A 13,341-nucleotide genomic window follows, 5' to 3' on the forward strand; every position below is an offset into this window, starting at 1 on the left:
ATCACATTCACTTTGTCATCGACTGACTATTGGAAAAAAAAAAACAGAGAAAAGGTCAATGCAGATGTCGGCTCATTTGCATATACACTTTCTTGATTCACTTTTCGAACATGTGTGGAAAACACACAATACCTTTTTTGAGTTATAACATTTTGTTGGAGTTTGGTCAAAGTACTTATCATAAACATCTGCACAAACCGGCTTAAAATGACATTAAATCATGTTTTATACACAACAGGCACGGAGAAAGTATTCAATCGTGTAGCACACAACACACACCTTTAGCAAGAAGTGCATTCCTCACGGGGACGAAGAAACTGAATGACTAACAGGAGGGTTCACTCACCTCGTTTATTCCGCCATAGATCCGACAGGCCTATTTGTGTACACAGTTCATCTCTTTGGAAACAAGATACCTTACTTCCAGCCTTCAAAACACATCCACATTAGTGGTAGCTAAAAAAGGGTGTCATGAAAATAACTGAAAATAGTCCAATATACATAGAAAACCGATATGCCGATATTGTCCAATTCTCAATTTCTGACACCGATATCCGCCGATGCCGCTACCGATATGTGTAACATGACATACAGTATCTCCTATGGTGGTATACAACATTTTTTTTAAATATTGGTTTTATTATATTGGATCTGGAAAAAAATCCCAATACCGATATCAACCGTTAATGCATTTGCTGATATCAGGCCGATTAATTATCAGACATCCCTACATACTGCAACAGTGCAGTGATTTAAAGATTGGTGATTAGCGATGGGCCCGGTAATTGAAATTGGTGCACCCTTAAATAAGACAAGGTTTCTTTTAAGCAAAGTACAATAATGCAGAGAAGTGAACAGTGTGAATTATTACATTTTTTGTGAATAAAGTTCCATATTTGGGCGGCGCGGCGGCCGAGTGGTTAGCGCGCAGACCTCACAGCTAGGAGGACTAGGGTTCGATTCCACCCTCGGCCATCTCTGTGTGGAGTTTGCATGTTCTCCCCGTGCATGCGTGGGTTTTCTCCGGGTACTCCGGTTTCCTCCCACATTCCAAAAACATGCTAGGTTAATTAGCGACTCCAAATTGTCCATAGGTATGAATGTGAGTGTGAATGGTTGTTTGTCTATATGTGCCCTGTGATTGGCTGGCGACCAGTCCAGGGTGTACCCCGCCCATCACTAGTAGTGGAGCTTGTAGGCCCGTTCCCCATATCCACTGAACAATGCTTCTGTCTGTCCATTTCTGTATTTCACTTGCGTCTATATCTATATCTATATCTATATCTATATCTATATCTCACTTGCAAGTGTTTCCAAACAGGAGACCTGAATGTCAAAAGAGGGGTTTCAAGCTCTGACTTCTCCTCGGCACCGTCGCAAGACTCCCACTAGCCAATGGGTGGGCTGCATTATATTTGTTCACAGAGTCAACACGTGACTACAGTATATGGCGAGACAGATACACTTCCTCACCCTCATTTAATGTGTACTTTGTGTGGAAATCATACCAAATTATGAATACATGTACTGTTTTTTTAGATGAACCCATGGTGGTTGTATGTTTCTGTTTATAAAGCGGTCCAAAACCGTGGCCGAGGCTTGTGGACCCAACACTTTTGGGGGTTGACATGGAGGAAGTGTCATGGCAAAAGTGCAGAAAGTAAAATAAAATTCAATGTTTAGGCTGTTTCAAATGTTTTTAACCTGAATTGAAAAAACTAGTCATATACGTAGATTGCAGACATTAGATTGCATGTTGGTGCAGCCCTAATGCAGATGTTTTTTTTTTCTTCCCTCCTACAGTAGTCCTCCCTCAGTGGCTCTACGGTTTAACATAGTTAGACATACTGGACATATTTAGCTTATCCTTATTTATTATTTGCTATTTTTATGTCGTCTAATAGAATGACTAGAAGGTAGGCTAGGCACACAAAAGCTTTGACTGACAGGTGCATGTGGATGCCTCGGTGTCATTGTGACTTTATGAATGTGGGACAGTCTCTTCACTTAGCGTCTCTCCAAAGGAAGATGACATGAATTTCAATTTTTGTTGTCATTCCGAGCCTGCAGCTGTGCCACCCTGTCTCTACAGGGCGCCTGACTGTGTTTATACTTATATAGCTCTAAATGACACTTGCCTAAGCAGCAGATCTCGTCTTATGAATGTATGGTTTTGGATCTGTGGTCATTGTCGTTATTTTGTAGCATCTGAGAAGCTGACACAAATCAATGTGCCCTCCTGTGTTTCTTAGTGTACTCTGTGTCTTGCGTCAGCTTCTGCTTGTTGCAATTGAATGTTATGCAAATGAGCATCACAAGTGATGGACGAGTCCAATCGCTGGGCAGCAGCCTCTCTTTTCTTTCTCTCTGGTTTTATTTTTCTTGCTTCAAATGTCATAGAAATGTTCCTCCTCGCCTGTCTGGAGTCATTCCAGGCCAAAGTGCTCGCTGACATTTTATGGATTCTTTCCCGTGTTATCCACAAATGATCGCAACTTGTGCTCGAGAGGGGGGGGGGGGGGGGGCATTTGATCTTCCATACCTTGAAGAAACACAGCTGTCAGCTGTTTTTTTCAGGAATAAAACATGCAAAATGTGGAGGTGTTCCTTTTGCAATGCTAAATGACAAATCTTGATGAATTGCGCCACAAACATTCAGGCGCCTCTTTTACGGTCCTCGGGCTGTTTTCATGCTTTCCTGGAACTTGTGTGATCGCTGCGACAGTATTGTTGAAAAGTGTGTGAATGAGGAAACACAGATGTGTGAGAAACTGACGGCATTCAATTAATTTGTCTTGCTCAGTGTTGGAGGTGAAATGAATGCACTGTCTTTGTTCTGCTGAACCTTCCAGACCAGCCAGACTCGTGTGGATGAATCACTTGATTCAATTCAGTGGCTGCACAAATAATGCTTTTCTTTTTGCCAATTTGAAAGGAGCTCATGATTCTTGGTAATGATGATTCTATCATTCCTTGGTAATACTGCAGCAGAAATAAAGAAAAGACAGGAAAGACAATGGTTGGAAAATGATTTAGAATGAAAGCATACGCCACCCTGGTCATTCTGCTTGTTGTCTTTTGGGTTTTTTTTCAGGCTTGCAGAGAGGACGCATCGTGACGGCGCGATGGCTTTCTCAAGGACGAAACAAGAGGGAGGCAAACATCTCAGCTCAGGTCAGTGATCTCATCAGTGCTGCTTGAAATGTTGATTGGAGAGAGCTATCTGACTGATAAGCTTATGTCCTATCAAGAGCATCCCTGGTCTATATTGTGGTTCCTAGAACCTCGTACAAGACGTTAGATGTTAGGAGGTTAAGACCACCAGGAGACCACCTGGTTTGGATGCTTCCAAACCAGTTGATCTTTGGGATTTGCCCGACCGATCGGTGTTGTAAATTCCCTATATTCCCTACATTTATATTTAGGGCAGATGGACAGCCATCATGCACCTTGCAGGGCAGCTTACGGTTCTTCAGCTGCTGTTGAAATGGCGTACAGGAGGGTCCCAGATTACGACTAAATGTTCATCATGTTCATTCAGCATCATCTCCCAAGAGATCGGTTTTAGTGGCCGATTACTATCACTCCCCCGCTGATCATTCTTCACCCATGCCATTCGGCTTTTCAACACAACAGAGGGGGAGTGACAAAAACACACACAGGACTGGACTCATTACCTAATCATGAATAACCATTGTTAAGTATTATTTTGGGATGTGCAACCAGTTGATATGTATGGCTTTTTAAAGATTGGAAACTAGTCCTGTCCCTTGCACGTGTTTGCTACTGGAGCAGAGTCGGGGTTTTGCTTACGCGCTACTCTCCATGGCGGGATGTAACCCGGAATTAATTGTGGCCAGGTAGGTCATGATGGTGTAGAAATTGCTAAATGTTCATCATGTTCATTCAGCATCATGTCCCAACAGAACGGTTTTAGTGGCCGATTACTATCACTCCCCCGCTGATCATTCCTTACCCATGCCATTCGGCTTTTCAACACAACAGAGGGGGAGTGACAAAAACACACACAGGACTGGACTCATTACCTAATCACGAATAATGATTGTTATGTATTATTTTGGGATGTACAATATTAGGTCAACAATAAACTCTCAATTTCCAACTCTCCGATTCAGATATCAACCAGTACCGACATGTGTAAAATTGTTGTGAAGCAGTGTTTCTCAATTTTTTTCTGTCATGCCAAAAAAAAAAAATACCGCTTTGGGAGGCGCACAGCGCAGCCGTTCATCGCAGTGGAGATAGTGCAGTGATGTCGTACTGCATGTTGTGCTGTCGATACCCACAACATGCAGGGAACATCACGGCTGCGTGAATGCAGTGCTCCAGCCAATTTGCTGAATTCACATACAGTCCAAGCTCCTAGCTTAGGAAAAATACATGCCTTATCACATCTCTGATGGCTCATGGAAGGTGACCACTGAACACCCCTGTACGACTCGCCGCTCCACCGAATTCTTAACACACATAAATTGAGTTGCTAGTATATAACACATAAAACACAAACTTTTACCATTTAGATCTGGCCAGGAAGAAGACACTCTAGCCTGCAGATACATACATGCTCACATCACCATGACGACACACTCTCAAAAGCACAGACCAAAGGAGGCGAAGCAATGGAGTAGAGTGAAGCGAAATATTTGTTTTGGTGAAATGCATAGTCCAACCAGTTAGATTCTCCTTCAATGGACAACACCTTTTTAAAATGAAAAGTGTGTTTTTATATTTTTCACAGATTTCAATGACATTCATAATTACAGAGGAGGAGTCTTTGGCTCATGTGTCTCTCCTCCATCCTCTCAGTCACCTCACCGATGATGTTTCACGTCTTTGACATTAAAAGTGAGCATGTCGGTCAAATTTTACAGCGATGCATGCCTGCGTGAATTCTTTTCCGACGCACGCAGATTGATATGTTTTTTGGATCTCTGCTTGAACTCATCATTTGAATTAAATCAGTCTCTTTCCACTCTTCTTGATCGATGACCTTCCTTCAGTCAGTGAAGTGGTCATGAGAAGACAGTGAATAGAAACAGCTGAATTGTTTTGTTTTTTTTTTCTTTTCTTTTGGCAGTAGCGGTGCTTCAGCCTGTTTCCTGCAGTTCCCATGAAAGTCAAATGATTAGCTGGGAACTGTGCTCCTTGGCTGGCTGTGTGCGTGCTTTTTCCATTCAGTCATCACTTCTTTACGGCCAAACAAGTGGGGGCTTGCTTTTATTCTAGCCAGTATGGTTTATCAGTGATGGTGTGATGTTTCTCGCCACTTTCTGTACAGCTGAGACAACAAAAATGCAATCCAGGAAATTCATTAATCCATAATTCATGCTCTCTCCTGTAAGGATTACTGCCTAATAGAATTACGCTCTTCAGTTTACATGCTGACTGGTGTGCGTGTTGAGAAATTGGCTTGAGGAAATTATATATTTTTTGGTTATAGATAACAAGTTTAGCCCCCACTGCTTTCACTGAATACATAAATAAATCAATGAAAAGCACTTTTTTCTAAATGTGATTGATTGTGATGCATTCATGTTGAAAAAAAAAGAACAGACAAATGATTAGCTTACATCTAAATCTTAAGAACTTCACCGACTCAACTGACTGTTTTAAATCGTATTTTTAGTTCACTTGAAAATGGTTATTTTTGTTCTTTCATTAGCATGTTTGGTTGACATTTAAGCAACAAGAAAACGCAAAGAGATGCTTGTTGTGATCACATCAGGCCTCATTTCTCTCAAGGGAAAACAAAGTGGAGCTTGTAGACACAGCCAAGTGACATATTTGCTCGTTGAGAGAGCTGATAATCACATTGTTAGCGTAGCTCTGCTGACACTAAGGAGCCGCGTGTCTTTCTGCATGCCGTCGTTTGAGCACTGTCAGCAATAAGCTGTGTGAGCCTGCCAAGCTGCTTTTCAGCCCAGAGCCACAGAGTCAAAGTCAAACTTTTTGATCATTTCTTGGTATTGCTGTCATCGAAACGGCTTTCTTGGTAGTGGAAATTTATGTGCAAGACTCACAAGCTGGAATGGGTGGAATAATCAATCAGTCGCTCAATGCTTGCTGTCTTTAATCTTGAAGCAACAATGCTCTTGGTGGAAAATCATTCCTAATTAATTGATTGAGATTAATCCAACTAGTCAGGATACCACTAGACTTTATACATTATGGCATACTTTAGGGCAGGGGTGTCCAAAATGTGTCCCATATGACTGTAGTACACAGCCACCCAGCGTGCAGTGTAGTGTCTTGCGCTAACTAACGTCTCGGGTATGCCAAAATAAAAACAATCATGTGTGCTACAGTAAACCTCGGATATATCGGATTCAATTGTTCCCACTGGTTTTGTCCGATATAAGCGAAATCCGTTATATGCGTATACCGGAAAATGTCCGTTTTACGCATATATCGGATTTATATCCTTTATCCCTGTTACGCCTGGCAGGCGTACGTTATTTCCAATAGTGAGGTTAAGATCTCATTCACTGCTGTGCTAGTATTATTGACGTCACTCACTTTTATATTTGTCCTAAATCTGGAGCCAGGAGAAAGACAATAGACAGTGACATCAACAAGATTAGCATAACGATGCGGCCATCCAATATATGCGAGGGAAATTTAATGGAAATGCATTGGAACGGGACTGAAGATTTTGTCCGAAATAGGCGAAATCCGTTATAAAAAATCTGATATATGCAATGAATTTTTATTGGAAATGCATTACAGAAAAATCGGTTCTTTTTTATCTGTCCGTTGTGAGCGAATTTCCGATATATCCGAGTCTGATATATCCGAGGTTTACTGTACAATCATGCCATGAAAAATATCTCATAGCATGGTAAAAAAAAGTTTAATACCACATTTGAAGAACAAACACGTGATGATGTATGGTGAGTTTTCAATGTTCACAGTGTGATCATCCGATAAATGCAAGCCAACACATGTCTTCTAGCTAAGTTAAGAACATCAAAATAGTCCTGTATATCTTTAATTTTTTTGGTATGTGGACCTCGGTTAGTCCTCCTTGAGGAAAATACCATTTCGAATGCCACATGTTCATAGTTTTTATATTGCTGGAGATTCTGTTTTTGCATACAATGATTACAGGTATTTAGTACCAGAATGTTGTGTAACTTTGCTTTGACCTGACTGTGTATGAAGCTGTACTCATGATCCATATATCCATGTACCTTTTATCCGTGTAAGTCATATGAGGTCAGGACGCCAGGTCAGAAATGTGTGTGTGTGTGTTCCCCCACCCCCCAAAACCCAAGTTTTTTCTGGCATCTTTTGTATTCTGACAAACAAACAAACACAGCGGCAAAGAGACATCTCTTTATGCAAAGCCGTAGCTGTCAGTCTTATTTTGACGGCGTGGGAGTGGAGGAAAATAGTCATTTCTGGAAAAAGTCTGCAGCACATCAAAGGAGCCGATTATACAAATCTGCAGCTCATGTTGGGGACTCTTTAATCATACTTGGTTAACATAGGATCACATGAAAATGAAGCACTCCACTGTTTATTGAATATTAATTTGCTTGCAGTGGCCAAGTTAAAAGGCAGAGCTGAGTTTTTTTTTTCTTCCCCCCCTCTCTCTGCTTTCTTCAGCAAAAGCATATTTTCTTGTGTATAGTCATTGTAATGACCTGGGGCAGTGAGTGGGTGTGGAAGTTACCGCACAACATAAATTGAACTCTCCCTGCAATATTTTAAAAACAGTCTGCTCTTGTAATTTTTCTGCATTTGAGTCCATCACCCCAGAAGTACATCTCTATGATGCTTGACCTAAAACCTAAAAACATCAATCAGTCAGAAATCAAACATAATACATGAGTTAATCATCCTTGGGGGGATGCAGACATGCATACATGTTCAATTTTAGTTTTTGTTTTAGAGATGCTTCTCACATCACAATGCATGTTATTCACTGAGAAATCAGATCAAGTGTTTTGGAGGGTTTTTTTTTTTAAATGCAAAGAGATAAACAAGTTCAAACAGAATGTTTAAGCCTGTTCCCTTCCCCATGCTTTGACACACAATCACAATACATAAAGTACGCGGCTTAGAATGAAACTTTTTGTGGAAAAACACTACACATTGGGATGTTAAGCCTTAGAGGAACGACTCTTTCACAAAGTACATCTGTTTCCTTATTCTTATGAGAGCATTATGGAGAAATCGTAAACTGGGAAAGTGCTGTTAGTCATGCTCCATCTGGACATACACATACACATACACATGACACCAGTGACCTTTTACGAAAAGAATTTTAAAATAGACTTTTAATGTTGTATTTTAATGCCCTGCCGGCACCAATCACTGATATTGCCCTTGACATTGCAGCTGACTTTTTGACCATGCTCATCGGAACACGGATATTTTCAAGTTGATTTTTCCCCACTATGGTGTTAAAAAAATCCATATAATGCACATCATGGCCAATCAGAAGCCTGAAAAGCAACCACAGCCGACTTGGGTCAAACGCTGACAAAGACTAGAGACGTTCAGAAGACAGTACAGTTCCCCAAAGTTGCACACAAAATGGTCAAATGGATACATAGTGATGGACACTTAGCACTCTCAGTACTCTCCATCTGGGGTATGTAACAGAAGGGGGGTATTAACTTGAAATAATGGCGGCTGAGAGGCAACCTGTAGCGATGGAAAGTAGAGAACAACACAATCCATCCATTTTCTATACCACTTATCTTTATATACTTTTCTATACCACTTTAAGCCTCATAATTAACTATACTTGTCTCAAATTGTAAAGCACATTTATTTATTGGTAACAAACTGGCTAACTATTCTAAAGGGATGTCAGCCTCTGCACACATTGCTACAAAGTCCTCAACAAATTATAATGCTTGTGATAAAGGAAGATGTAATCACCCATGCAATTCCAACTGCATATGGAAGATATTTTATTTTTTATGACACTCTTATTTTGTTCATGCAGACATTGGGCAAATGACACTCTTATTTTGATGGACGGTCACAGAAGTGTGTTCCGTGTCTGTGTGGTGAATCATCAACTCAGCTTGGTTATGTTTATCATATGTACTGGTGTAAGTTCTTCTCTTATCAATGGAAGAATCTATACCAATATATTGGTATATAAAAAATATGGCCCAACTCTTGTTGCAAGTCACCTTTAAACAAAGGAAGAAGACGAAGCAGGTAATAAATATTGTCACCGTCGTTTCCTGTAAGTGTGCAGTAATTAATTAATGGATTTTAGACAACACAACAATGTCCAAATTAGTGCACTCATGACCCAAATACACAGACAGTGCATGGCTATTTAAAAATGGCAACAACGATGGACACTTCTTACGACCAATTAGCTACATAGCAGAAAGGGGAGGGGATAATATAAAATAATGGCAACCGAGGAGCAACCTTTAGCTGTGGAAAGTCGTAATGAACATAGAAGAAGAAGCCGGTAAATATTTGGATTGTCATTTTTGTGCAACTTCATGCATGGATACACTTAGGAAGTAAGTACTTGGTGTACACAGTATACTTTTATTTAAGTGTACTGATATTCCGTTTGAGATGCAGCGATGGCCTGCAGCTGATTCGGCGCTGAATGTGATACTCTCGCTAATAAGGAGTTGACTGGTGACGGTGGAACTAATGGGTCAAATAGTTTTCATGTTAAAAATAGAACGTGATGGAATTATGAGTTAGCAGGGGATAGAAAAGAAATGACTCCCTATCATTGAAGCAACCCGAAGTGTTTGTTTTTCCACAGAAAAATCCAATCATCTTGTCGGATAGAGGGATTTGTATAAGGTGAAGGAAGGCAAAGGGAAGCACCAGCCACACTGTGACAGCGCTGAAAGAGAGCTGGGAGAGATCCTCCGGGAGTCTTGTTTTGATTGCAGCAAGCCGGGCTGGTGAATGCCACGCAGGGAGACTCGACAGTGACGTTGTTCCAATCGGCAGCGCCTTTGATCAGGTCCTCTTTGGAACGCAGAGACGTCTTTGACAATGAGGCGGGAGACGTCAGTCTATTGGGGTTTAAGGATATTTCAGGGAGCACAAATGGGATATGACTTGCTTTCAAAAGACATTTTGTGGTTTGAAAAGTGAGTGGTGCATTCTTGACTGGGAGCGACAAAAAAAAAAAACATGGAAGACTAGAATGGCAGACCTCTGCCGAGGTCCAACAATTCCAAGTTGATGTCTCTGTTAGAGCAGGACATGAGAGCATTAAAGACAAGCAGAAGGGAACGAGCTGGTGTTTTATTTCCAAGAAGTGGGCCACTGACATATGGAACAGCCCCGCTTCCAAATTCAGCTCTCTGGAGTTTGACAAAAATTTGGATATGCAGCTAGCTACATTTTTTAACCAGCTACCAGCATTCTACAGTTAAGTTTTGCTGTATGTCTGTATAGGCGGGACGTGCCAACAGGCAAACCAGGCATTTGCATGGGGCCCCGGCTTTTAGGGGCACCCCCCTTAGTGGGGGACCCCTTAAAAGTCAAGCGCTAATACATGCTAATACATGCACTGCACAGAAACGACAACAATGGCCATTTACGATGCAATTATGAAACAATGACCTAGCAAACCCCCTTGGGGGGTCCCCCACATGCCCTGTCTGCTTTTTTATAGGTTTTTATAGGTTATCACATGGTTTGTCTGGTATCAGGCCAGGTATCATGCCCCCAAGTGTCAGTATCAGCCCGAGACCGAAGGTCGATATTATCACATACTATTTAATCATGAGCTTATTATCACGTACTATTTAATCAAAAGAGCATTTTGTTTCCAGAAAATGTTCAGTTTATTACATGTATTATATCTAAACAGTGTAAACACAACAATTGCAAAAATATTTCAACAATAATATTTTATCAACAGTCTTATCTTATCAATGTCTGACAATTAAAGTTCCATTAATCAAGTTTGGGTTTTTTGGTGACTGGAGAAGCACTAGGCACTAAGCACTTGTGTGCTGTTCTCTGATTGGTTGTTTCACGGGCACGATACCAGAGCAGCGCGCTCTGAGTGGACAGCTATGAGGGCTGATACTGGACATGGTTAAACTCTATATTTTATCAGTATCACTGCCCTGGGCTTTGACACGGTATCATTTCGGCCTTTTCCCATATCATTCATGGGCGGTTTCTAGGGTACAGGGCCAATTAATACTGTAGTATGTGATAATGGACATGGTTAAACTCTATATTTTATCAGTATCACTGCCCTGGGCTTTGACACAGTATCATTTTGGCCTTTTCCCGTATCATTCATGGGCGCTTTCTAGGGTACTGGGCCAATTAATACTGTAGTATGTGATAAGTTTGTTTATCGACCACAGAGTTCCCCACTTAAGAGAGACACAATATCCCAGAAATTGTGTGCAAAACACAAGATTTTTTTTTTCAGTGTGCACGGATGGGGTACGGGGCCCCCAAGAACCCTTGCCCCGCCACTGTGTATGTCGTAACTCCTATCTACATTAACCATTAACAAGCATCACATGTAAGATCCAATTTTAAACAATTAATAAATACAAGAATTAAATGAAATGTGGGCATCATTGTCCTTGCTCAGTGTAGCTAAGTACAGATATGTATTCTTCCACTACGCGCCCGGTACTATTTCTTGAGCGAGTCTCGTATTTACTAACTCAACCGTTAAGTCCGTAACTACATTTTTTCGGGAGTGCGTCATAGCCATGAAACTTCGTAACACGAACACCCTTATCCTGCTGTAGATTATTTCTCGACCAGAAGATTGTCCACTTGAGCCACGCTATTATCTCCAGCAACATAAAATGCAGCTCCCCAAATTTCCCTTTTGTGTAGGAACTGATTGGTTTTTTTGAATTGGAAGAAATGATAATTGAGAGAAGGATGAGAGTAGAGCCGTGATGACAATTGTTCTCTTAACAGGCACTTAAAAAAGCTTTTCATTAGAATTTAATCTTTGCGCTCGTGTTTATTCCACAGCGATTTTGTCATTGAGTTTTCTGTGGATTGTAGTTGAAAAAGGGAATCGGCTGAGGAGCGATCAGAACCATGGAAGGAATAAAAAGGGCGGCAAAGAAGCGGTAAATTTCCCTCAAAAGAGGAACTCATGTATTGAATTTGGCCAGTGATGCTCTGTCACAGAGACATATTCAATTGTGTCCACTTAGGATGGAGTGCTCCATCATGCCGTCTCTTTAAATATCAACCTGGAACAGAAAGAAAGGCTTGGGTCTATTTATTTTCACCGTGTTCATTTGTCACACACAGGCTTTAAAACCCTTCCAGTGATTGTGGGTAATATACAGTGTTGTGAAAAAGTGTTTGTTCCTTCCTGATTTCTTACTTTTTTCCATGTTTGTCACAGTCTTCCTGTGTGAAAGAAGATAATAAGTGTGTAGTGATAGATGAAAAAGTAAGATACAATAGGTTGTGCAGTGAAAAGTAAAAAGAAACGAAAAACACAGATAAAAATGAAAATGATTACATTAAATTCTGGTGTATAATCTGCACCCCCATTAAACTTGGAGGAAAAACTGATTTGTACATACTGTAGGCCTCCACGTCGAAAAATGGCATATTGTGCCCACACTCAAGACTGTGAGGCCAGGTCGCTCAGGTCGTTCTCCTTTTGACAGGAGGCAATCATGAGCTTGTCAATCCATTGGAAACGTGTGATTCACAGTGTCATCTTACCAACAACACTTAAATCATCACACAGCAACTTAACACTCAAAAGGTATACCTAATAAATATACGAACATGTTTAAAATAGATTTTTTTTTTTAAAGTTTTCTCATAATGCATGTCGTTTGAGCATTTCATTGGAGGACAAGCAGCATAGAAAATGGTGGATGGTTCTGCAATGCTGCCTTTGTCCACCAGAGTCACCCCGAGGAACCCAAAGTGCAGAGGGAGGCTGACGTTCATTGCAGCGCCCCAATGAACATGTTGCTCAGACACAATGCATTATGGGATTTTTTTTCCATGTCAAACCCATATTGGTGTCGGTTTGTATATTTCTGCGGTATACCTTTTGAATGTTAAGTTGTTGTGTGATGAGTTTAGTGTTCATAAAGGGATCTTAGTAAAACTGCTTATGTTGTTATGTTACAGTATATATAATGACCTTGTGTGGTTTCCAATGGTGTTAATAAGCTTGTTGTGAGTGTACTGATAGCTCGTGATTGATGAGCGGCACAGTATTTAAACAATTAGTTGTAGGTCTGAGAGTCACAAGATTTGAATTTAGCCATATAGGGCAAGGCCATAGATGGCTATAGAATTAATAATACATATAAAATAAAATAAGTGAAATAAGATGAGAATCTAATA

At 40.7% G+C, this 13,341-nt stretch overlaps 1 protein-coding gene across 1 annotated transcript in view; it reads left to right on the forward strand.

The window, feature by feature from the left end:
• Positions 1 to 13,341, forward strand: part of adam19a (ADAM metallopeptidase domain 19a) — a 77,092-nt gene that overhangs the window by 13,758 nt on the left and 49,993 nt on the right. The window contains exon 4 of the mRNA XM_058067908.1: positions 3,095 to 3,174. Coding sequence (XP_057923891.1) covers positions 3,095 to 3,174 — 80 coding nt within the window. The remainder of the gene's footprint in view (positions 1 to 3,094; positions 3,175 to 13,341) is intronic.

Source organism: Doryrhamphus excisus, chromosome 3 (genome assembly GCF_030265055.1).
Source record: "Doryrhamphus excisus isolate RoL2022-K1 chromosome 3, RoL_Dexc_1.0, whole genome shotgun sequence".
NCBI classification, from domain to species: Eukaryota; Metazoa; Chordata; class Actinopteri; order Syngnathiformes; family Syngnathidae; genus Doryrhamphus; species Doryrhamphus excisus.